Consider the following 24719-nt stretch of genomic DNA (forward strand, 5'->3'; position numbering starts at 1 on the left):
TCTATTTGTTAATATTTTGCCTAGTATTTTGCAGTCTAAGTTTAGAAGCGATAGTGGTCTATAGGATTTAACATCCGTAGGGTCGCGACCCTGTTTGGGGAGCACCACTATCATAGCTTCTCTCTGGGAAGTATGCAGGCGTTCGTTAGTCCATGCTTCTACAAACACCTTCAACAGGTGAGACTTTAGGCAGGGCAAATAGGTGGTATAATATTCCGACGGGAGCCCGTCTGTTCCAGGCGCTTTATTTCTGGGCATCTGTGCCAGGGCTATTTCTATTTCCCCCATTGTCATGGGAGCTTCGATTATTTCCCTGTCTGTTTGTGACAGCTGCGGCAGGAGAGAGCCAGCAAGGAAAGCCTCAAGTTGTGAAGCCTTGCATGAGGTGCGTTTGGTATACAAGTTTGAGTAATAGTCCCTAAACGTCGCATTTATCTCAGTTTGTGTGGTGACCATAGCGTGTGGGCCCACACGTATGGCCCCTATTGGGGAATGCTGTCTATCCTCTCGGAGCAGCCACGCTAGCATTCTGCCCGACCTATCCCCTTCTGTTTGCAGCCTCATTAGATGATAGTTATAATCGTGACAGCGGAGTTTGCTGTCAGCGTCGTTGTATTTTAAGCGCCTATCCTTTAGGACAGTGTGGGGAATTTCACCTAGCGCTGCTGCTATTTCTGCTGTTCTGAGCTCCTTCTCTAATTTGCTGATTTCCGCCTGTAAGGTGCGTCTTACTCCCCATGAGGAGGATATGCATACTCCGCGGACCACTACTTTGTGGGCATCCCATTCAATCGCCCGAGTTGTCGCTGTCATGGCGTTTGTCTCCCAGTATTGACTTATAGTGGATTTCAATGTTTCGCAAATGCCTGATCTTGTAGTGCTTCCACTTGGAGCCGCCAAGTGGAAATCGCCTGGCGTGTCTTACCCCAGTTCAGTGTGACTCTCAGTGGTGCGTGATCCGACAGTGTCTGCGCTAGGTATTCTGACTCGCTGACTAGTGCTCCTATATCTCGGGTGCCCCATATTATGTCTATTCTGGTATGGGTGTTATGTGGTGCTGAGAAGAATGAATATTCCCTCTGCTGTGGGTGCCCCGACCGCCATATGTCGTGCAGACCCATATCACTTGCCCAAACCTGTAGGGGGACGGGGGTTTTCCTATTTGCCATCGAGCTCACTTGAGCGTGAGATCTGTCCAATGTTACAGTAGGTGTGCTATTAAAGTCCCCGCCCCAGAGGGCCGGTACCATTGGGTTGGACAGTAATGTGGGTGTGAGGGTGTCTAGGAAGCCTGCAACCCCGCTATTTGGGGCGTATATACCGATTACAGCTAATTGTCTGCCGTCCAGGCTGCCCTCCACTACCACATATCTGCCTCCTTGGTCTATTTTATGTGCCGATATAAGGAATGGAACTCCCGCTGCTATCCAGACCAGTACCCCCCTCGCGAAGGCCGAGTATGCAGTGCCTATCAGTTGACCTCCCCATTTTGCGCGCAGCTCACGTAAGTCCGCCTCGAGCATGTGCGTCTCTTGTAGGATGGCTATGTGCACTGCTAGTCGCCTAAGGCGTGCGTAAACACTGGTCCGCTTGCTCAGTGCTCCCAGGCCCCTTACATTCCATGTTACTATGACATATTGGGTTTTGTTGTGTCTTCCGTGAGGCGCCATGCGGAGATTTGGGGATAATTCTCTATTCTTGAGTACCGACCCATAAGGTTGGCCCACCTGGTCACTGCCCCTCTGACAGTGCTATTTGTTAAGGATAGCAGGTGCAGCTGTGCATTTTGTGTTTTGAGTGATTCCGGCGCGTGCATTTTTACTAAACTACTAACCCCACCCACCCCAAATGTGTCCCCAACACTACTTACAACTTGTGTGAAACTACTGAACCCATAAACGTGTGAAATAACCCGTATCCGATTGGATTTCCATGATGGAGTTATCATATCTACCGGGTGTGGCTCTTATGAGGGGCTCACATCCTGCCGCAGACATAGTCTGCTGATACCTTTGGGCTCCGCCGGTATGTGAATCTATTCCGCCCTCCGCCCCAGTGCCATCCGCCGCCCACACCTGCCCCCCTCAGGTAGCTTTTCATTTATACCAAAGTTACTCTTTGTTGGAGGCGCATTTCCTCAGGGCCCCGGAGGCGCTCTCATTATCCCAGTGGCTCACCGAGTACGGGCTGCGTTGGGGCCTGCGGGTCAGCGGATTGGATGTGTGCGGCTAAAGTTCATCTGCTGATCTGGGGTGACCCGCGGCCCGCCCAGTTCTCCTGTTATTGTGGATGTGGAGCTGGCCGTATCAGAGTCCGAATCCATCTCAGGGGGCTTCCTAGCGGTCGCGAAATTACTTTGCATGTGTAAGGGCGTCTCTTTGAGCACTCTTGCTCTTTCTTCTGCTGCTTGCAGGTCGTTAGGTTTGCCCCTTGCACGCCTCTTGGACCGCCTCTTTGGGGCAGGGATTTGCCATTCCTCGTCTCCCTCCGCTTCTTCCCACGGGCGAGCGAATCCCTTGGCGTACAGCCATGTCCAGGCATCCTCAGGGGTGGTGAATATGTGGATACGGTCCTCCGCTATCACCCTTAGTTTCGCGGGAAAAAGCAAGGCGTACTTTATGTTGTTTTCACGCAGGCGTTGTTTTATTTTAACATAGGAGTTGCATTGATTTTGCACCTCCTGTGTGAAGTCCGGGTATGCGTTAATAGTCGAGTCCTCGTATTTGAATGGGCCTCTGTTGCGGAATTGTTGTAGTATTGCGTCCCGATCCCTGTGGTTTAGGAATCTAGCGATCAGTGATCTAGGTGGCTGGCCGGGGGCCGGGGGTCTGCCCGGAATTCTATACGCCCGTTCCACAGAGAAGAACTTGGATGGAGTCCCGTTTAGCCCCTCCTTGATGAGCCATTGCTCCAGGGGAATTTCCGATTCTGATTGCTGCATACTTTCTGGGAATCCTAGGAAACGTACGTTGTTGCGGCGCGCCTTGCTCTCCATTTCTTCCGACCTCCTCCAGAGCACTTTAAATTCTGCGTCTAGGCGCTGAATCTGTTTTTGGTTGCCTTGAGCCACTGGGGTTAGGACGGTGAGTTCTTCTTCGGCCGTTTTCACTCTTTCGGCTAAGTTACGGTGGTCCACACGTAGAAGATTCAGGTCTTGTGAGACTGCATCTATTCTGTTTTCCAGAGAGGATTTAGTGTCCATAATCGCCTGTAATACTTTCTCAAACTGGGTAGAGTGCGTCATGAGAGTGTTTTCTAGAGACTGTAGGGACGGGTTAGTCTGCTGGTCGTTGGGTGTTGTTCCAAGAGTATTGCGGTCCGATTTCTTCGAAGACTTGGCTCTGCCGGCCATTAATTGCTGTCCGTGAGTTACCTTGTGATATGCTAGATCGCTCACTTTGACGCTATTAACTCGGCGGACTGGTCTTTTGTCTGCTGTACTCGGTGTAGCGTTTAACTCTTGGGGAGCCAAGCAGGAGCTTATTCTTTACTTTAAATGACCAGTGCATGTGACTGTGTACGCTCTGCGTGGGGCGGCGGGCGCCGTGTCCTCCCACGGCCTCGGCTTTGAGTCGCTCCTGGGCTGTTTGTGGTAACACTATTGGAGGTGCGACCCGTTTGGGCTGTAATGGGGTGTCCGTGCCCTCCGGAATTCCAGCGAAGTCCGGCGGTAGCCGCGCTCCCGGAGGGGAGAAGGGGCACGGCCTGAGGCAGGGGGGGGACGCGCACCAGGGCGTGTCCGAGGAGGGGAGCGGGCGTCCGACCCTCAGGGGGGATCCACGTCGGCTCCCGTGAATGCTGATGTGGGCCCACGGGGACAGAGGGCGGCCGGTGTCTTGTCCCCCACGGGCAGTCGGCGGGGGCCCCCGGTATGGCACCCACGTTCTCGGTCCGGGCCGAGCACCGGTGCAGAGCTGTCTATTGGGGCGAGATCGGTGGGGACTCTGTGGTACACTCTGGTCCTGGGCCACCTCCTGGGCTCAAGCGCTGCTTGTCACCTTTTTAAGGGCACGGGTCGACCATTGGAGTTGTGAAGCGACCCCCTTGCGTATTTCCAACGACCCCCAACAGGCCTCCTCCTCACCTCTGTGCGCTGCTCTGCTTGAGCTTTCCCGGCTCCCTCCTCGGCCCGCAAGCTGCGATGCACCCAGGTACAGTCAGCCCAGTGTGGGGGCACTTTCTCCCAGCGCCGCTGCTCGTTGCGATGCGGCGCTGCAGTGGTATGGCCCCGTCTTGGGCTCCCGTCCCAGCCCCTCGCTGATTTTTCCTTTTGAAAATTTTGTTTTATTGTCCGGCTGTGGGAGCGCCGAGCGCCACTCTCAGTCCTCGGCCCCCACTGGCCGATCCAGGGTCAGCGGGGCACAGGCAGGCGGCCGCGTTCTCGGCTCCCCGGCTCTCGCAGCTGCAAGGGAAGCCAGGCGGCGCGGGCAACGCCGGGTGGGGGCGAGGTTAGACCCGCCGACGCTGTACCACGCCGTCGCAGCCGCGTTTAGGCCAGGGTCCGCAATTCGCGACCCCCGGCCATGCAGGCTGACTACAGCGCCGCGGCCGCGCTCAGTGCAGCACCCGGCCCTCAGTCAGTGTTCCGGGCGTCTCAGCCACGCCCGAGGCAGTGTCCGGCCCTCGCACGGTGCTCCAATTGCCGCAGCCACGTCGGAGGCAGCGCCCGGGCACTGCTCAGTGCACCAACCCGTCCAGGGCAGTCCGCCGCTCCCGATGCGCCCTCGTGGGCCCGGGGGTCGCCCTACAGGATGAGTTTGGCGAGCCCTGGACGGAACGCGCGCTTTAGGCGTCCGTCCTGGCTGCCATCTTGGCTCCTCCCCATAAGAATGTGTAGAGATAATTCATTATGTTTCAGAGTAAAGACATATCAATAGAGCGAAAGCTTGTGTAATTGGACCAAATACTGGACCTGATATATAAATACAAAAATAAATGAATCCATACATGTGCATGTCGTGATTCCCTCTAATTATGAGATGACGTCCTTAGAAAGTACCAGCGCTGTCCCAAAACAAGTGTAAACAACCATTGTTCTAATTCTGTTTTGACCCAATGGAAGGTATCAAAGGTTCGGTAAATCACACTTTCCTTAACCAATGAAGCTACAGTGAGCTTTCAAAGATGATGTTTTGTGTTTATAGAGGAGTTACCCAGGATCATTCATTGTGAAACCTAGAAACTGCAGTAAAACCGATCTGAAAGGGAAATAACTCTCCTGGGTGCACACAGAAGAACAATGAGTGCCTACACTTCTCATTCCTGTGCGTTACTTCTCCAAGGCAGGTGGACCGGCGCATACAACTGTGGGCGCTGGAGCTTTCGAAACAAAATGAAATGTCATTCAGCAAAATTTAAGTGAGAAAGACAAATACCATTCTGAATTTCTTTCTGAAGACATTAAAGCAGTGTGTCTCTTTTAATGAAGGCAGCAGCAAGGATCTATGGTCTCTGTGTTTGTATTTTGCCACTGAATAGGAAAAAGATCAAGCAGGACACAAACCAAACATCCCATGCTTTAGTAATTTCGTGAACCGTGGAGGTACAGGGACCTGCGGCACGTGTATTGGTACCATGTGCTTGTGAGACTGCTGAAAGGACGAAACAGCACTTTCACATGCAAAATAAATGCAGTCCCTACACAATTTATACCATTTAGAAGGGTGTTGGAAATGGCCCTTTTTGCTGGGCCATCCCCAAACTTTTTGCCTCCTTCCGCCCATGTTTTCTGACTTGTTTTTGTTGGCTTTAGGACCCTGGGCACTTTATTACTGCTGAACAGTGCTACAGTGTATTTGCTCTCTGTCTAAATCTTATTGGCGAATGGTTTATCCATGAATGGCATATTTGATTTACTGGTAAGTCCCTAGTGCAGTGCACTAGAGGTGCCCAGGGCCTGTATATCAAATGCTACTAGTGGGCCTGCAGCACTGGTTGTGCCACCCACATTAGTAGCCCTGTAGACATGGCTTAGACCTGCCACTGCAGTGTCTGTGTGTGCAGTTTTAAACTGCCAATTCGACCTGGCAAGTGTACCCACTTCCCAGACCTAAACCTTACCTTTTACTGCATACAAGTCATTTCTAAGGTAGGTCCATGGCAGCCCTGTGGGCAGGGTGCAGTGTATTTAAAAGGTAGGACATGTACTGGTGTGTTTTACATGTCCTAATAGTGAAATACTGCTAAATTCGGTTTTCACTATTGAAAGGCCAACTTCTCTCTTAGAGTAACATGGGGATTGCCTTGAAATATCTTTTAAATGTAATTTCCCACTGGGACTATATGGAGTTTGGGGTCTCTGAACTCACAATTTAAAAATACATCTTTTGGTAGAATTGGTTTTTGAATTGTAAATTTGAAAATGCAACTTTTAGAAAGTGAGCCTTTTCTTGCTTAACCATTTTGTGCCTGTCTGCTGAATACACGTCTGGGTCAGCATGACAGTCAGGCTGTTTGTGCATTCCCTCGAGACATGCACACAAAGGAAGCTGAGGTGTGCCCTGCATATCCTGATGGCTCATCATCAGTCTGAAGGACCTTCCTCAGCCAGAGTGGTGGGAGGAGCTGACACTTGCACCTGAATAGGGTGGTGCCTGTCCTCACACAAAGCAGTCTCCAACCCCCTGGAGTGTGTCTGGGCCCAGGGTAGGGAAAGGCAGGATCTTGTGCACTACAAAGACTTCTCTTTGAAGTTTGCTACTTCAAAGACAGAAATGGGTACAATCCCTGGACCTCTGACACCACTTAGCTAGAATCCATCTGGACTGGTGACATTCTGCCAGCAGGAAGGAGAGGATGCTGTAGGAGGGACTGCCACTCTGCCTGTTGCTTTGTGAGCTGGCCTACTGCTGCTGCTTCTGTCCTGGGAGTGAAAGGACTGGACCTTGCTTTCTACATCCTGCTTTCAAAGGTTCTCCAGGGGCTTGGACAGAGCTTTCCTCCTGTTAGGAAGTCTCAGGGACATCAAAGACTTCATCTGCCAGCACCTTCATGCTGAGAGTCCTGACTTGCCAAGTGATGTCAAATCCAGCTCCTCAGCCCTTGGGAGGAAGCTCTGGTGCAACCAAGAAGAAACCAACCACATCAACTTCACAGCAACTTTGGAACCAGCGCCATTGTCCAACCCCACAGCACTGCCTTTACCAGAGCTTTGGTCCCCGCAGGCCCGATGCCGCTGCAGCACCTCCGATGTCCCACCATAGCGTGAGTCCTGAGCGCTGAGTCACCGACGTCCGTGGCACCTGGCTCCGACTTCACCACAGGACCTGTGGCCCTGTGGTGTGATCGCGACACCACAAAGTTGACGCATCGCATCCTGACCTGCTGGACCCTTCGACCCCGCCTTTGTCGTAAGGAACCAATGCCTCTCCGCCAACGCTGCATCACCTCCCCTGAAACCATATGGAACCGACGCCTCGCCCCACTTCCCCTCCCCAGCAGTAAAAAAACTGACCCCCTCACCTCACCACTCCCTCCCCGGTGGCAATAAGGAACTGATGCCACACAACCCCAGCTACGCTTCACCTCCCTGACTCCGTGCAGCATCTTTCTTTCCTCCTTGTCTTCCAAGGTATTGTATCTGGAGCCTGTGTGACTCCATGAGCGGCCCAAACTCCCTCGCGAGTGGTATCGGACTGCTGAAAACGACTCTGTCAAGATGCCGCGATAGCCCCAGTTGGAGCTACTGTGCTTCTAAGCGCTATATTACATTTAATCTTGAAAAATGTGTGTCTTTGCTTGTGTATTTTGAATGTTTGTTGTTTTGTTGTTTTGTTTTGTTTGTTATTTTGGTTGTTTTACTCAGATAAATACTGGCTATTTTTCTAAACTGGTATGAAATACGTTTGTGGCGTTTTCACTCTGTCACTATGTGTGTGTACAAATACTTCACACATTGCCTCTGAGATACGCCTAACTGCTTGAGCCAAGCTACCAATTGGGTGAGCAGGGGTTGTCTTAGCTGTGTGACTCCCATACCCTGAATAGAGTGAGGGTCCCTACTTGGACAGGGCGCAAACCACTACCAACTAGAGGCCCCATTTCTAACAGAGGGATTCTTTGAAAGACCACTAGATGTACCACTTAGTGGATGCGTAATCAGTACTAAAGATAGAAAAATCATTAATTGTCCTCTACACCTGCCACAGTTTCAAGACAAAGTGAAAGCATGGAAGGCAAAAAAGCATGTGAGAGCAGAACACTGACGAATCGAATGTTCCAACCAAAACAGGCACACTAACCCTATATCTTTAGTTTCAGCTTTAAAAGATATATGTACTGCTGTAAAAGCAACATGGCATCACTAACACTGCGATCTCAACGTATGAATACAGATTTCCAAGAGAAAGAAGAGCACTAGAATAACATCTCTGGAATCCATCTACTCCAGAAAACTCTAGAAGTTGACAAGTGTTTCTGATGCTCTATGAATCGGATTAGCATGGACATCACTTACCTTCCTCACAAGCACTGAAACAACCACTTTTTTCTTGACTGTGAAAGTTGTCCAAGTACAGCTGTTCCTCTTGGTTTATAGTAAATAATTCATCAAGGGTAGTATTATCTGTTGTAAAAAGACATAAAATTATACTTTATTGTCACATGAAATTACTTCTCTTCTCTCTTTAGCCCCATATTTCACTATACTCCTTTACACCGCCTAATTTCAGTAATCACTCTCGCAGAAAGATTTGTAGGGATATAGGGACAGATGTACAAAATAATTTAGCATTTCTTAACGGACCGAATGACAATATCAGTCCATTAACATATGCTAAATTGCCTTTTCAGATGTACAAAAGCCATTAGTGAATCGCAAAATGCGATTTCTACCCAGTAGAAATCGCATTTTGAGATTCCAAAATAGGAAATCGCAAATAGGTATTTCCCATTCACAATTTCCTAAGCACCAGTACAAAGCATTGCCTAAATGCGAAATGGGCATTGATGAAATGCTGTTACCATCGACTTCAAGTCAATAGTAACCATGTGCAAATTTAAAAAAATCATTTTTTAAAGTGCCATGTAGCATGTAAATGCCCCTAGGGCATTTGTGTACTTTACATGTGCACCACATTTTTGGGGGGTCAATCAAGGGGAGCCCATAGGCCTCTGGACAACCTTGGGTTTGCATTTCCTAATGTGTAATTTCCTATAAGAAAATCACAATTTTGGAAATGCAAAACCATTCGTACCTATGTGCCACGAATGGAGTAGCATTTCTTAAATAGTGATTTGTCAGTAGCGATTCCTAGTCTTAAAATCTATTTTTTTGCATTACCTAAACAGCGTTTTCTTAGAATTCTCTATTTAGGAAATGTAAAATATGAATTTCGTACAACTGGCCCACAGAGTTGGTAAAACACCCGAATGATGCTCTCCATCAACTTGGTTCTTGAAGAGCCTGTTTTCACCAGATGCTTAAGGGCCTATTCACAGAGCTAAATATGCAAATGTACATTTATTCACATGTCTAGTTAATATGACACAGGTGCAAATCTGCACTTTTTAGAAAATCATTATTCCTAAGTGAAGAATTACACCTAGGTGTAGCCTTATATGCATTTAACCCTTCACATCATGCTGTGGAACCACCTACAACAGGATGTATGAGTATAAAGTTAAATCTAATAACTTCCAACGTAGGTGGGGACCTGCACCATCATGGCAGAGATTTCCCTTTGGAAAAGTAAAGAGAAAAATATTGAAGTTTATTATTCTTTTTATAAACATATTTAAAAAAATTAATGTATAATAAAAATAAATGTAAAATAATGTTAATGCTTTGCTGTTAACCTAGAACCATTAGAATAAAACATTACGGAACATTAACTTATCAAAGGCAATGTGGACTAAATAATTAGTTAATTTAAATATATACATTATATTTATCAGTAATTTTAAATAACAAACAAAAATCCCACACTCACTAACATATTAATATTAAATACATTTAAAGTTTTGCATAGCATTTATTTAAATTATTTAAAAATGTTTATTACATGTTTAAAGTGTTGTTGTTTTTTTAATTACACTCAGTATTAAATTTAAAAATAATACATTAATTAACTACTAATCATATGTATACTTTTTAACACTAAAAATATCTAATTTCTCCTCTTAACTGTTAAAGGTTTTTAATCCCACATTCTTGCCCTTTTTTTGTTATCTGCATTAAAAAAATATAAGTGTAGTTATGGTTAGGTCAGAGTTTTCACTGGGAAAGCATTTTTTCTTACTAATGTTGGTGCCCATTGACTAATCTACACAAAGCTTTCCAAACAATGTACCTACATGTTGGGTTCTTCATGGCACGTTTTTTGCAGATCTATGAAGCAGGGACCAAAAAAGAGTCTTAGGGGGGTCCCAAAACAGTCCTTGTCAGTTCCCATAACAATCTTGCTCTTTCATACAGAAAACGCGGCTGAACCGAGTTACACCAGGTTTCGCACAAGGATAGAAATGTACACAAGAAGTACTCGTTCTTGGTTTAGTGAACATCCATTCAGTGTTTTTTGAGAAATCAGCAGTTAAAAAGATGCATGGGTTGGGAGGTAAGAGGTTACATTTTAGAAATATCGGAAACATTAATTTGCAGAGGATGTACAGTCACTGCGGACCTCAGTAGATCCAAATTTTTATAAAAACCTTGATATATTCAGCCAAGGTAACTTAATGGAACGGTTGGCTGCAACATCAGAGGATAATGTTGCAGCAGCCTTTAAAGGATGCGGGGACTCAGTCCGCACAGCCTGAGAGTCAATTAAAAAAGGCATAAAAGGAAGCAGGGTGAGCACACCCTGACCATTAGGCCCTTGTGCTCAAATGGGGGCAAAAAGATGTTTTTTTTCAGGATCTGTGGATCCTCTTCAGCTCCCAGTGCAACCCACATGGTCATGAGGAACCAGTCTTAAATGTTTGGTACCTGCAAGATTCCCAAGTCTGGTGTCATGAAACCAGGGCAGGCTTCAAGGATGGATATTATCCCTCTGTAGGCTCACTGACTCCAGTCAGACGGTTGTGGGAGGATGGGGCGCACAGCAGTGTCAGTTGCCCCACCCTCACCAGTGGGGGCAGGCACATGCAGAAGGTGGAGGACAAAGCCTTTACTCGACCTCTGCTGCGGATGGCAGAAGACTGAGTGCAGTGGGGTCTGACTCTCCCAGGGCATGAGGCGCAGAACTGGGCCAGACGCAACACCCCGCTGGGCACAGTGGAAGGCCTTGTGCAGCTGAGGTCAGACACACAAACCCAGCTATGTGAGGCCAAAGACCGTATGCAGCAGGGATCACATACACAAAGACGGTGGGTTGGAAGGTCTGGCTAGAGGCCAGGCCCTGCACCACCCCCCACTGCACACAGCCTCTGCACACTGCTGAAGGCTGTGCGCAGCGAGTGTCAGAACGCCTGTGAGAGTGGGTCAAGGAGTCTGGCCTCATCTCATCCCTGGTGCACAGGACCAAAGACGTGAGATGCTCTCCCTGCTGAAGAAGACCGCAGTCCATGCACAGCATGGTTCAGATACCCCACCCCCGTTGCACATGGCCAAATGTCATGCACAGCTGGGGCGGGTGCATTTAGACGATGGGGTGCACGGTCTGGCCAGAGGCGAGGCACTGCACCTCATCCCCACTGTGAGCAGTCCCATGCCATGAGTAGCAGAGCTCAGATACACTGGAGGGTGGGGAGTGTTCATACGAGGCATTGCACCGCACCCACTGTACACAGTCAAAGCTTTTCTCTTCTCAAAGTGCCTTTCTCTGTTACCAAATTAAGGATACTTTCTCAACCTACGACTTCCTGATTATTCCTGTCTTATTTTGCCTCTTTTATATCTGTTCCTTCTCAAGTTTGCCTTTTCATTGAGTAGTCTTTATTCACTGTGCTGCGGTGTACTACATCTCCCAGCACTGAAAACGATGAAGGTTTCTTGAAAGGCCTGACCTAGGTTTTTCCGCTTCCCCAATGCGAACTCTCCCACCCAACCTCACTGGAGTGCTTTGTACAGAGATCTGCTTTGGGTAATGTGAGTACTTTTATGTCTACAGGAGTACTAGGCTTGATTTACACACATCCTTGTGTCCCGGTACGAGTATGTTCTAGCTCTGCGTAGATACTAAGTCTTACTGTCTGATCACCTTTGATGCAGCTCCTGCGCGGGGAAACAGATGTTCTCTGCCTTTTCTCAACATCCGGGTTGAGCGTAAAGTACGTATGTTCGTTTTCTTTAGCCTTTAATGTATAGACTGTGGTGGTAATAAGAGGACCTGCAAAGAAGAAGAAAACAGAGGTTTATTTTCCCTTTCAGTGATCCATGTTGCACATATTGTGTGTCAAACTGGAAATCTACCACAGTTCATTTGGAAGGTGCCAGAAACACCTGGAGTAGCAATGTGAAGACACATTAAAGTTGTGAGCACCATTTCACAATGAGATAAATACATAAGGAATAATTCATAAAAGTTAGCATACTACACCAGCAGGTTTCCAACTTCCTTAGGGAAAAATTTCCTAAATTTTGAAATTCACAAAGATTTCCCAGGTTACACCAGAAAACTTATGTCAGTTGAATGTGTCCTAGCATAGTCCCATAACACATTTAAGGACTTATGATGGTCATTCTGACCCCGGCGGTCTAAGACCGCCGGGGCCAGGGTCGGCGGGAGCACCGCCGACAGGCCGGCGGTGCTCCCAAGGGCATTCCGACCGCGGCGGTAAAGCCGCGGTCGGACAGGCAACACTGGCGGTCTCCCGCCAGTGTACCGCCGCCCTTTGGAATCCTCCAAGGCGGCGCAGCTAGCTGCGCCGCCGAGGGGATTCCGACCCCCCCTACCGCCATCCAGTTCCCGGCGGTCCGCCCGCCGGGAACCGGATGGCGGTAGGGGGGGTCGCGGGGCCCCTGGGGGCCCCTGCAGTGCCCATGCCACTGGCATGGGCACTGCAGGGGCCCCCGTAAGAGGGCCCCTACAAGTATTTCACTGTCTGCTTGGCAGACAGTGAAATACGCGACGGGTGCAACAGCACCCGTCGCACCTTCCCACTCCTCCGGCTCGATTCCGAGCCGGCATCCTCGTGGGAAGGGAGTTTTTCCCTGGGCTGGCGGGCGGTCTTTTGGCGACCGCCCGCCAGCCCAGGGAAAAACTTAGAATACCCTCCGCGGTCTACTGACTGCGGTGCGGTATTTCGGAGGGGGGAACTCTGGCGGGCGGCCTCCGCCGCCCGCCAGAGTTAGAATGACCCCCTATGTGATGGTCTTTTCACATGCACAATTTTATCTAGTGCACAACTGCTAATGGGAAATGCTATCACTATAGTGCAATGGAATTTTCCTTCTGGGATCTAGAAAAGATGTACTCCTGCCCTTGTCAAGAGTAAGGAACTGACAGTCTTGAACTGGTCAAAGAAAGATTGTGCATGGGATTTGATTCACATGAATGACCTTCTTTATCAAGGGTCTGGTTATCACTCCTTTTAAAATCTGATATCTAAGTTATCGACATTTAAAAGGTAGATAATTGTCTCCCACTACACACTGTACTCTTTAAAATGGGGATTAACATGTAAATTTGGGTGCTCTGCTTACCAAAATCCACATAAAGTAGTATTTAAAAGACATATATCCCTGGTAAATTTCACCAGGTTTGCCCTACCAAAATTTTTCTACGGTAAATCAGTCGTTCCTCTTTCAATCAGATGTTCTTAAATCTAGGACTTGATCTAATTGGACCCAAAGCATTCAATCCAACTGGGTTAATCGCCTTGTGCCTTCAGAATATATCTGCTAAACTGACTGGCCACTGGCTGTGGCCAATCAGACTGGTTTTGGCTTCATGCAAATACAATTAGATTGCTGAAGTGGAGAAATAAAGCAATGCCTACTGATGATATTCCCATCGAGGAAACATTATAAAATGAAAACAGGATGTTGGCTCTGGGAACAGGTTCCCCAATGCCCCTGGGGTGGCCACTGGAAGAAGGACTTGATACAGTGGGCCTTGGCCGCTAAGCAGCTTAAGAAGGTTTCACAGAAAGATGACAAAGTGATGGAGGGATGGTCAAGCTCTGTTGTTGGTGAACAGTCAATATTGATGCTGTACGTTTTTCAATATTCTTGATGGAAATTTAATAAAAAGAACTGAAACAAAAAAAGATTGGTTGAAAAGTCTGCAACCTTTTGGGGCTGGCTGTAAGGGCCAAGACTATCATACGCAGCCACGCAGTGTCGAAAAAAGGGGATGTAAAACCGGGCTCTCACCATTACCATGCATCTCATGACTGCTCTTGCTACATCAGGACGGCTACTTGATGTCTGCCAGTAGGTATTGTTAGGTATGACTCTTACTACATCAGGGCGGCTACTTGACGTATGCCAGTAGGTATTGTTAGGTATGGTTGGGACTGAGGGCAAGAGCAACCTCTTAATTTTTTGTGGAAGGTCAAATGTAGAACATCAAAACATACACAGAGAATCCAGAAGTGAAAGACATCCATTGCTTTGCACATCGTCTAGATTCCTTGAGAGAGTGATCTTGGAAGTTCCGAGACACGTAGTGGAATGTGGGCTAGAAGGGTGCTCGTAGGTTGATATGCCCCCACACTGCATATCCGTTTTGAAGCCACGCTTGGCTGTAGCCTAAAAAGACATTGCACAGAAATAGGGTAGCCCTGACCTGCCAGATGTCAAATCCTGGCGAAAGAACAGGGCTGGTGTGTGACAACAAAGAGGGGGGAGGGTAGGGTTTGTAGCTAATGGGGAACGCTGGGCCCATGGGTTGAGCACTTTGGCTTTTGACGATCTCTGAGATTATACACCCTTGTTGTTCTTCATTTACAGGTGTCATGGTCACGGAGGAATGAGGGAACTACATCAGTGTACTTCTAGACAAGGGCTAAGCTTACCTTGAAATGTCATTTGAACACTGTGTAGATCAGGTTTTCTTATTACATGAAACACTGAGAGACCTTATACTGTTTCATTTACCTGAAACCCAAAACAAAATGTATTAAAACAATATATATAGCTTTACCAAGTGAGATTAGGGCTTGGTGTATTTCCTTCATCACATTCCTGTAAAGTTCCTTCTGCCAGTCCTGTAGTAGTCTCCACTCCTCTTCAGAGAAACAGACATACGGATCATGGAATGCAACCTGTGCCTGAAACAGAAAATGTCACTTATTGAGAAACTCCATTTAAAGAAGTGTAGTTGTTAACAAAAATCTATCCTCTGGAAATGCAACCTCTCTTCTCTTAGGAGCACCCACATCCAGGGCACAAACGTTCGAGATGTAGGCTACTAGCAAGACATACAACAAACTTTTCACAATTCAGAATATAGGCTAAACTGCAAGCAGAACACACAATTGTGTACAAACTTTTCTAGCAGCTACACAACCTCCTTGTGGCTCGTCTTCGGGAAACAAGCACATGTACGCTCCATGATAAGCAAGGAGAGATTAGTGAGCAGTTTATCCAGGGATGCTCTTCTGCAAAATTAAGGGTGCAAATCCTACAAGGCCGAGGATGACCATGGCAGACATCCTCATACTGGGGAGGACTAGAAATGCAACCTCTCTTCTCTTAGGAGCACCCACATCCAGGGCACAAACGTTCGAGATGTAGGCTACTAGCAAGACATTCAACAAACTTTTCACAATTCAGAATATAGGTTAAACTGCAAGCAGAACACACAATTGTGTACAAACTTTTCTAGCAGCTACACAACCTCCTTGTGGCTCGGCCCAGCTCCCCCAGGAAGCCCGGCATAGCTGAGTCCAATGCACAAGGGCCTCAGCCAGCACAAACCACACTACTGGCCCATAACAGGAATTGGGGCTGCAGCTGGTTTGAAAACTGCCAGCTAGGGTAAGTGTATTTGCACTAGTGCTCCACCACCAAGAAGCCAAGGCCTCACCACTTGGCCACTAACTACTCTGCTCCACAAGCTGCGCCCCCGTGTCACCCTGCAGGCATAAGCAGTGCAACCAAGACAATGCACAATCCTTCGATCCACCATCAACGCTGTGACCACACCTGAGAGCTGACAAGACCCCTACGACATGGCATTCATCCCTCCTATCGAACCATGTGCAGTGGCTAGCGCTCCATCCTACCAAGCTGCCAAATGTGCAGACGTGAGACGAAAAACTCTAAACGGACTTTGCAGCAGCAGGGTTGGAGGATGACAGAAGCAGGCGAATGTTTCTACACCTAGCAAGCGAAGCCATTTACATGCTCTCCAAGAACTTGGTTGAAACTGGACCTCCCTACACCCTCAACAACCTCAAGGCAGCACTAACTGAGCACTTTGAACCACTGGCCAACCTAGATTACAAACAGTTCTGTTGATGAATTCTATGCTCGTCTTCGGGAAACAAGCACATGTACGCTCCATGATAAGCAAGGAGAGATTAGTGAGCAGTTTATCCAGGGATGCTCTTCTGCAAAATTAAGGGTGCAAATCCTACAAGGCCGAGGATGACCATGGCAGACATCCTCATACTGGGGAGGACTAGAAATGCAACCTCTCTTCTCTTAGGAGCACCCACATCCAGGGCACAAACGTTCGAGATGTAGGCTACTAGCAAGACATACAACAAACTTTTCACAATTCAGAATATAGGTTAAACTGCAAGCAGAACACACAATTGTGTACAAACTTTTCTAGCAGCTACACAACCTCCTTGTGGCTCGTCTTCGGGAAACAAGCACATGTACACTTCATGATAAGCAAGGAGAGATTAGTGAGCAGTTTATCCAGGGATGCTCTTCTGCAAAATTAAGGGTGCAAATCCTACAAGGCCGAGGATGACCATGGCAGACATTCTCATACTGGGGAGGACTAAAAAGTTGTCCAAGTCCTGCACTTCCCATATGGAAGTGGCAGTACAGTGCTTCATAAAAACAGGACCTGTCAATCAAGTCAAAGCTCACCACTTGGTAATAAAGATCGCCCAAAACCACCTAAACTGATAGGCTCTGTGGGAGCGTCCACACCCTTGCACACAAGAGAATGCCCAACGAATCGAAAAAAGTGCCTGCTGTGTGAAATAATGAACCATTGCGCAAAAGTCTGCAGCTCTGTCCCGTCACGAGTCCCAACTAGGAAAACTGTTAACACCATGGAAACTTCAACCAGGATAGCAGAGGATGAACACATGGACAACAACACCTTAGAAAGAGTGGTGCATGTGATTCATGACATCACGTCATCCCAGAGACTTGCCCAGACGGCACCTCACTGCAGAATGTTAGAGGAAGGCCAACCAAATCAGAGCACTCATAGGCACAGGACAGGGGCCTCCATCAACATATTGCTGTTAATGCTATTCCAATTGATGCCCTCTCCACCAACCCTTCGTGCAACCACAAAGGTGTAAGACACCGGCATCACCACACGCCTTCCTTTGGCAAGGGTCTTCATTTCCGACGTCAAACACCAAGGGCCATCTGCAAGAGCAAAAATCTATGTCACACGTGGAAGAGCGAACATGCTTCTAAGCTGTCAAACAGTTGAATGCCCCCAGCTCGTCAGGATTATCCACGACCTTTAGGTTTCGAGGATTAGGTCAGTGAGAATGCCTCCGGGGACACAACCTCGAGCACCAGTGGGGTCCTGGACCTTCTGCAGGACAACCGAGGGCGAGCTTTGCTTCGTTATAATCTCTGGATCAATCCTGCCCCGTCCAAGAGGTTTGAGAACTTTGTATTGGACTCCTAAGCTGGAGCTGCATGGAGTTTGAGGGCTGTCCTGGCCAATATCCTTTTATTAGTGTTTTAAGTATGTTATGTGGACAGTTGTGCACATGTTTCTGTGTTACAGGCCACTATCTTGCTTAGATGTTTTGATTATGTGTGTAAAGGAGGATTTTAATGTTGTAGGGGGGGAGCACGTTTCAGTACCCTGGTCTCAGTGTGATCAATGATTGCGCCTGAGGTCATGTGACTGCCTGAAATAAAAAAAATGGAGATGGATCCTGTTGAAGGCAGTTCTTCCCACCCAAGCTTTGGTGTGTGCCTTATTTATTTTAATTTCTGCTGAGCAGCCACGCTGCCCGCGCCTCAAAGCATTGCCAGCCTGAGCCCTGAGCTACACAACAGTGAACAAGAAAAGACTTTAATATATACATATACATACATGAATTTATTATCATTAATTAAAATTATAATAAAGTTATTCATATAAAAACCTACTCAATAAAGCGGCAGCGCAGCTAAACATTCACAGATTTTGAGCCCGGAGTGCCCTTCCTACTAGAGAAACTAAATTAACCATTAGTCAAGTGAAAAGCAGAAGATGCTAGGTGTCTAACCAAAACACAATGGGGGTCATTACAACTTTGGCAGGTGGCAACCGCCGCCCGCCAAGCTGTAACCACTGGGCGGCCGCCAATGCGGCCGCACTCCCGCGGTGCCCATTTTGACATCCCCGCTGGGCCGCAACATGGGAGCCGGCTCCAAATGGAGCCGGCGGTGTAGCGGTCGTGCGACGGGTGCAGTTGCACCCGTCGCGCTTTTCACTGTCTGCATAGCAGACAGTGAAAAGCTGCATGGGGCCCTGTCAGGGGGCCCCTGCACTGCCCATGACAGTGGCATGGGCAGTGCAGGGGCCCCACGACTCCCCGTACCGCCAGCCTTTCCCTGGCGGTTCAAACCGCCAGAAAAAGGCTGGCGGTCGGGGACTCGTAATCCCCTGGGCAGCGCTGCTAGCAGCGCTGCCCAGGCAGATTATCACCGCCTGGGCAAATGTGGTGGAATACCGCCGGCCCCGGCGGTGCCACCGCAGCGCTTCCACCACGGTCGTAATAGGCCAGGAAGCACCCCCAGCCTGTTGGCGGTGCTTCCGTCATTTTAGCCCTGGCGGTCTCGTACAGCCAGGGTCAAAATGACCCCCAATATCATTTGTGTGTTATGACATGAATCTTTCGTAAAACAACTCAAACACCCTTGAATTCCTGCAGATATACACTACTAAAAAATATAGGATGGTGAAATTACGGAGGTGCGGGAAACACTAAGAAATATTCCTTAATTTAAAGATAAAGGATAGATATATTTGGTAACATTACACTGTATTAACATAAATAAATGCCAGGAAATACGGACCTAGGGGCAAAAATCAGGAGAGCAGCACTGGTGACAGGAGTGTACCTTGAACACAGATTGTGCTAAGACTCTGAAGATTATTAAGTGTTGCCAGCAGGAACTCACCCACCGACCTGCTGAGGACACAACTTACCTCGTCTGATTCCTGCCTGGACATCCTCCCAAGTGATGGTGGACCTATCCTTCTCCAGCGATCTCCGGCAGTGATCACTTATAGTCCAGGTGTGAGCTAAGACACTGTCCAGGTATAGCCAAGGTGTGATCTCTGGCACTGACCAGGTACAGTCCAGGTGTGGTCCACAATTGTGACCAGATACAGTCCAGGTGTGATCTCTGGCAGTGACCAGGTACAGTCCAGGTGTGATCTCTGGCAGTGATCAGGTGCAGTCCAGGTGTGATCTCTGGCAGTGCTGAGGTACAGCCCAGGTGTGATCTCTGGCAGTGATCAGCTACTGTCCAGGTGTGATCTCTGGCAGGTAGTGTCCAGGTGTGATCTCTGGCAGTCATCAACTACAGCCCAGGTGTGATCTCTGGCAGTGCCCAGGTAGAGCCCAGGTGTGATCTGTGGGAGTGATCAGCTACAGTTCAGGTGTGATCTCTGGCAGTGATCAACTACAGCCCAGGTGTGATTTCTGGCAGTACCCAGGTACACTCTAGGTGTGATCTCTGGCAGTGATCAGGAACAGTCCAGGTGTGATCTGTGGCAGTGATCAGGTGCAGTCCAGGTGTGATTTCTGGCAGTGATCAGGTACACTCCAGGTGTGATCTCTGGCAGTGATTAGGAACAGTCCAGGTGTGATCTATGATCTCTGGCAGTGATCAGGTCCACTCCGGGTGTGATCTCTGGCAGTGATCAGGTGCAGCCCGGGTGTGATCAGCCCAGGTGTGATCTCTGGCAGTGATCAGGTGCAGTCCGGGTGTGATCTCTGGCAGTGATCAGGTGCAGTCCGGGTGTGATCTCTGGCAGTGATCAGGTGCAGTCCGGGTGTGATCTCTGGCAGTGATCAGGTGCAGTCCAGGTGTGATCTCTGGCAGTGATCAGGTGCAGTCCAGGTGTGATCTCTGGCAGTGATTAGGTGCAGTCCAGGTGTGATCTCTGGCAGTGATCAGGTGCAGCCCGGGTGTGATCAGCCCAGGTGTGATCTCTGGCAGTGATCAGGTGCAGTCCAGGTGTGATCTATGATCTCTGGCAGTGATCAGGTGCAGTCCGGGTGTGATCTCTGGCAGTGATCAGGTGCAGTCCGGGTGTGATCTCTGGCAGTGATCAGGTGCAGTCCAGGTGTGATCTCTGGCAGTGATCAGGTGCAGTCCAGGTGTGATCTCTGGCAGTGATCAGGTGCAGTCCGGGTGTGATCTCTGGCAGTGATCAGGTGCAGTCCAGGTGTGATCTCTGGCAGTGATCAGGTGCAGTCCGGGTGTGATCTCTGGCAGTGATCAGGTGCAGTCCGGGTGTGATCTCTGGCAGTGATCAGGTGCAGTCCGGGTGTGATCTCTGGCAGTGATCAGGTGCAGTCCGGGTGTGATCTCTGGCAGTGATCAGGTGCAGTCCGGGTGTGATCTCTGGCAGTGATCAGGTGCAGTCCGGGTGTGATCTCTGGCAGTGATCAGGTGCAGTCCGGGTGTGATCTTTGGCAGTGATCAGGTGCAGTCCGGGTGTGATCTCTGGCAGTGATCAGGTGCAGTCCGGGTGTGATCTCTGGCAGTGATCAGGTGCAGTCCGGGTGTGATCTCTGGCAGTGATTAGGTGCAGTCCGGGTGTGATCTCTGGCAGTGATTAGGTGCAGTCCGGGTGTGATCTCTGGCAGTGATCAGGTGCAGTCCGGGTGTGATCTCTGGCAGTGATCAGGTGCAGTCCAGGTGTGATCTCTGGCAGTGATCAGGTGCAGTCCAGGTGTGATCTCTGGCAGTGATCAGGTGCAGTCCAGGTGTGATCTCTGGCAGTGATTAGGTGCAGTCCAGGTGTGATCTCTGGCAGTGATCAGGTGCAGTCCGGGTGTGATCTCTGGCAGTGATCAGGTGCAGTCCGGGTGTGATCTCTGGCAGTGATCAGGTGCAGTCCAGGTGTGATCTATGATCTCTGGCAGTGATCAGGTGCAGTCCGGGTGTGATCTCTGGCAGTGATCAGGTGCAGTCCGGGTGTGATCTCTGGCAGTGATTAGGTGCAGTCCGGGTGTGATCTCTGGCAGTGATTAGGTGCAGTCCGGGTGTGATCTCTGGCAGTGATTAGGTGCAGTCCAGGTGTGATCTCTGGCAGTGATCAGGTGCAGTCCGGGTGTGATCTCTGGCAGTGATCAGGTGCAGTCCGGGTGTGATCTCTGGCAGTGATCAGGTGCAGTCCAGGTGTGATCTCTGGCAGTGATCAGGTGCAGTCCAGGTGTGATCTCTGGCAGTGATTAGGTGCAGTCCAGGTGTGATCTCTGGCAGTGATCAGGTGCAGTCCGGGTGTGATCTCTGGCAGTGATCAGGTGCAGTCCGGGTGTGATCTCTGGCAGTGATCAGGTGCAGTCCAGGTGTGATCTATGATCTCTGGCAGTGATCAGGTGCAGTCCGGGTGTGATCTCTGGCAGTGATCAGGTGCAGTCCGGGTGTGATCTCTGGCAGTGATCAGGTGCAGTCCAGGTGTGATCTCTGGCAGTGATCAGGTGCAGTCCGGGTGTGATCTCTGGCAGTGATCAGGTGCAGTCCAGGTGTGATCTCTGGCAGTGATCAGGTGCAGTCCAGGTGTGATCTCTGGCAGTGATCAGGTGCAGTCCGGGTGTGATCTCTGGCAGTGATCAGGTGCAGTCCAGGTGTGATCTCTGGCAGTGATCAGGTGCAGTCCGGGTGTGATCTCTGGCAGTGATCAGGTGCAGTCCGGGTGTGATCTCTGGCAGTGATCAGGTGCAGTCCAGGTGTGATCTCTGGCAGTGATCAGGTGCAGTCCAGGTGTGATCTCTGGCAGTGATCAGGTGCAGTCCAGGTGTGATGATGGTAATGTAATGAGAAGTTATAGTTCATTTGGGACCTCTGGCAGTTTGGTTGCCAGGTGTTGTACTCGAGGTCAAAGCAGAAAAGAAAGTGCTCCCTGAGAAAGCGCCAGAAAGGCCTAAACTCTCCAAGGTCTGCGACCGGTCCTGAGCCACGTTTGCTTTGCACACACCCGGAAGAGAGACTACAACATTCACAACAATAATTAAGACGTAGTGACTGCGCATGCGCACAGAAGAGATACTAATCACCCGCGCCTGTCAGTGAATAAGACATGTACTCTAAGGATGTGCACGATTCGGTGTCTGTGTTCTACGCATGCGAAAAGCACGATCTTGGCTGGGCGCATGCGCATCTAGCGGCGTCTCTGTAATGCGCACGCGCAGTTGCTCCTTACTGGCAGCACTACAGGTACCCTCCCTTGTAATTCTCATGTTTTGGCGGGGGGCGGGGGGTGACCCCCTTGTTCTACTCCTCGTGATTGTGTAAACTTTAGACGGGACGTTTCAAGAGACTCCCACAGAGGGACACACCGAGGCGAGGGCTGGGAAAGAGGTGAGAGACGTCTCTGGGGCTGAGGATGGGGGGGAAGAGGGAGGGGGTGAGGCACATCCTGGGGCTGAGGATAGAGGAGAGGGTGAGGCACATCCCTAGGGCTGAGGATAGCTCACTGAGCTCCTGTAGGGAGAGGAGTAAGAAATGCCTGGGGCTGAGGATAGAGGGGGGGAGGTGAGGCACATCCCTGGGGCTGAGGATAGAGGAGAGGGTGAGGCACATCCTGGGGCTGAGGATAGAGGAGAGGGTGAGGCACATCCCTAGGGCTGAGGATAGAGGGGGAGGTGAGGCACATCCCTGGGGCTGAGGATAGAGGGGGAGGTGAGGCACATCCTGGGCCTGAGGATAGAGGGGGAGGTGAGGCACATCCCTGGGGCTGAGGATAGAGGGGGAGGTGAGGCACACCCCTAGGGCTGAGGATAGAGGGGGAGGTGAGGCACATCCCCAGGGCTGAGGATAGAGGGGGAGGTGAGGCACATCCTGGGCGTGAGGATAGAGGGGGAGGTGAGGCACATCCTGGGGCTGAGGATAGAGGGGGAGGTGAGGCACATCCCTAGGGCTGAGGATAGCTCACTGAGCTCCTGTAGGGAGAGGAGTAAGAAATGCCTGGGGCTGAGGATAGAGGGGGGGGAGGTGAGGCACATCCCTAGGGCTGAGGATAGAGGGGGAGGTGAGGCACATCCTGGGGCTGAGGGTAGAGGAGAGGGTGAGGCACATCCCTAGGGCTGAGGATAGAGGGGGAGGTGAGGCACATCCCTAGGGCTGAGGATAGAGGGGGAGGTGAGGCACATCCTGGGGCTGAGGATAGAGGAGAGGGTGAGGCACATCCCTAGGGCTGAGGATAGAGGGGGAGGTGAGGCACATCCCTAGGGCTGAGGATAGAGGGGGAGGTGAGGCACATCCCTAGGGCTGAGGATAGAGGAGAGGGTGAGGCACATCCTGGGGCTGAGGATAGAGGGGGAGGTGAGGCACATCCCTGGGGCTGAGGATAGAGGGGGAGGTGAGGCACATCCTGGGGCTGAGGATAGAGGGGGAGGTGAGGCACATCCCTGGGGCTGAGGATAGAGGAGAGGGTGAGGCACATCCTGGGGCTGAGGATAGAGGAGAGGGTGAGGCACATCCCTAGGGCTGAGGATAGAGGGGGAGGTGAGGCACATCCAGGGCCTGAGGATAGAGGGGGAGGTGAGGCACATCCCTAGGGCTGAGGATAGAGGGGGAGGTGAGGCACATCCTGGGCCTGAGGATAGAGGGGGAGGTGAGGCACATCCTGGGCCTGAGGATAGAGGGGGAGGTGAGGCACATCCCTAGGGCTGAGGATAGCTCACTGAGCTCCTGTAGGGAGAGGAGTAAGAAATGCCTGGGGCTGAGGATAGAGGGGGGGAGGTGAGGCACATCCCTGGGGCTGAGGATAGAGGAGAGGGTGAGGCACATCCCTAGGGCTGAGGATAGAGGGGGAGGTGAGGCACATCCCTAGGGCTGAGGATAGAGGGGGAGGTGAGGCACATCCTGGGCCTGAGGATAGAGGGGGAGGTGAGGCACATCCCTGGGGCTGAGGATAGAGGGGGAGGTGAGGCACACCCCTAGGGCTGAGGATAGAGGGGGAGGTGAGGCACATCCCCAGGGCTGAGGATAGAGGGGGAGGTGAGGCACATCCTGGGCGTGAGGATAGAGGGGGAGGTGAGGCACATCCTGGGGCTGAGGATAGAGGGGGAGGTGAGGCACATCCCTAGGGCTGAGGATAGCTCACTGAGCTCCTGTAGGGAGAGGAGTAAGAAATGCCTGGGGCTGAGGATAGAGGGGGGGGAGGTGAGGCACATCCCTAGGGCTGAGGATAGAGGGGGAGGTGAGGCACATCCTGGGGCTGAGGATAGAGGAGAGGGTGAGGCACATCCCTAGGGCTGAGGATAGAGGGGGAGGTGAGGCACATCCCTAGGGCTGAGGATAGAGGGGGAGGTGAGGCACATCCTGGGGCTGAGGATAGAGGAGAGGGTGAGGCACATCCCTAGGGCTGAGGATAGAGGGGGAGGTGAGGCACATCCCTAGGGCTGAGGATAGAGGGGGAGGTGAGGCACATCCTGGGGCTGAGGATAGAGGA

General features: G+C 50.3%; 2 protein-coding genes across 3 annotated transcripts in view; one reads left to right on the forward strand and one right to left on the reverse strand.

The window, feature by feature from the left end:
* LOC138303525 (zinc finger protein 567-like) overlaps positions 1 to 20061 on the reverse strand; it is a 51125-nt gene extending 31064 nt beyond the window's left edge. The window contains exons 1-4 of the mRNA XM_069242733.1: positions 19236 to 20061; positions 15027 to 15153; positions 12138 to 12266; positions 8456 to 8563 (exon numbers count right to left, since the gene is read on the reverse strand). Coding sequence (XP_069098834.1) covers positions 8456 to 8563; positions 12138 to 12266; positions 15027 to 15153; positions 19236 to 19259 — 388 coding nt within the window. The 5' untranslated portion in view covers positions 19260 to 20061. The remainder of the gene's footprint in view (positions 1 to 8455; positions 8564 to 12137; positions 12267 to 15026; positions 15154 to 19235) is intronic.
* A 2334-nt stretch (positions 20062 to 22395) lies between these two features.
* The window catches only part of LOC138303511 (uncharacterized), an 81501-nt gene continuing 79177 nt past the window's right edge, over positions 22396 to 24719 (forward strand). Inside the window, exon 1 of one of the 2 annotated variants that reach the window (XM_069242693.1) lies at positions 22396 to 22624. The gene's annotated coding sequence lies outside the window, so the exon portion shown is untranslated. The remainder of the gene's footprint in view (positions 22625 to 24719) is intronic. The other variant, XM_069242694.1, reaches the window with a different exon arrangement.

The sequence above is a fragment of the Pleurodeles waltl genome, chromosome 7, assembly GCF_031143425.1.
Source record: "Pleurodeles waltl isolate 20211129_DDA chromosome 7, aPleWal1.hap1.20221129, whole genome shotgun sequence".
Classification (NCBI taxonomy): Eukaryota; Metazoa; Chordata; class Amphibia; order Caudata; family Salamandridae; genus Pleurodeles; species Pleurodeles waltl.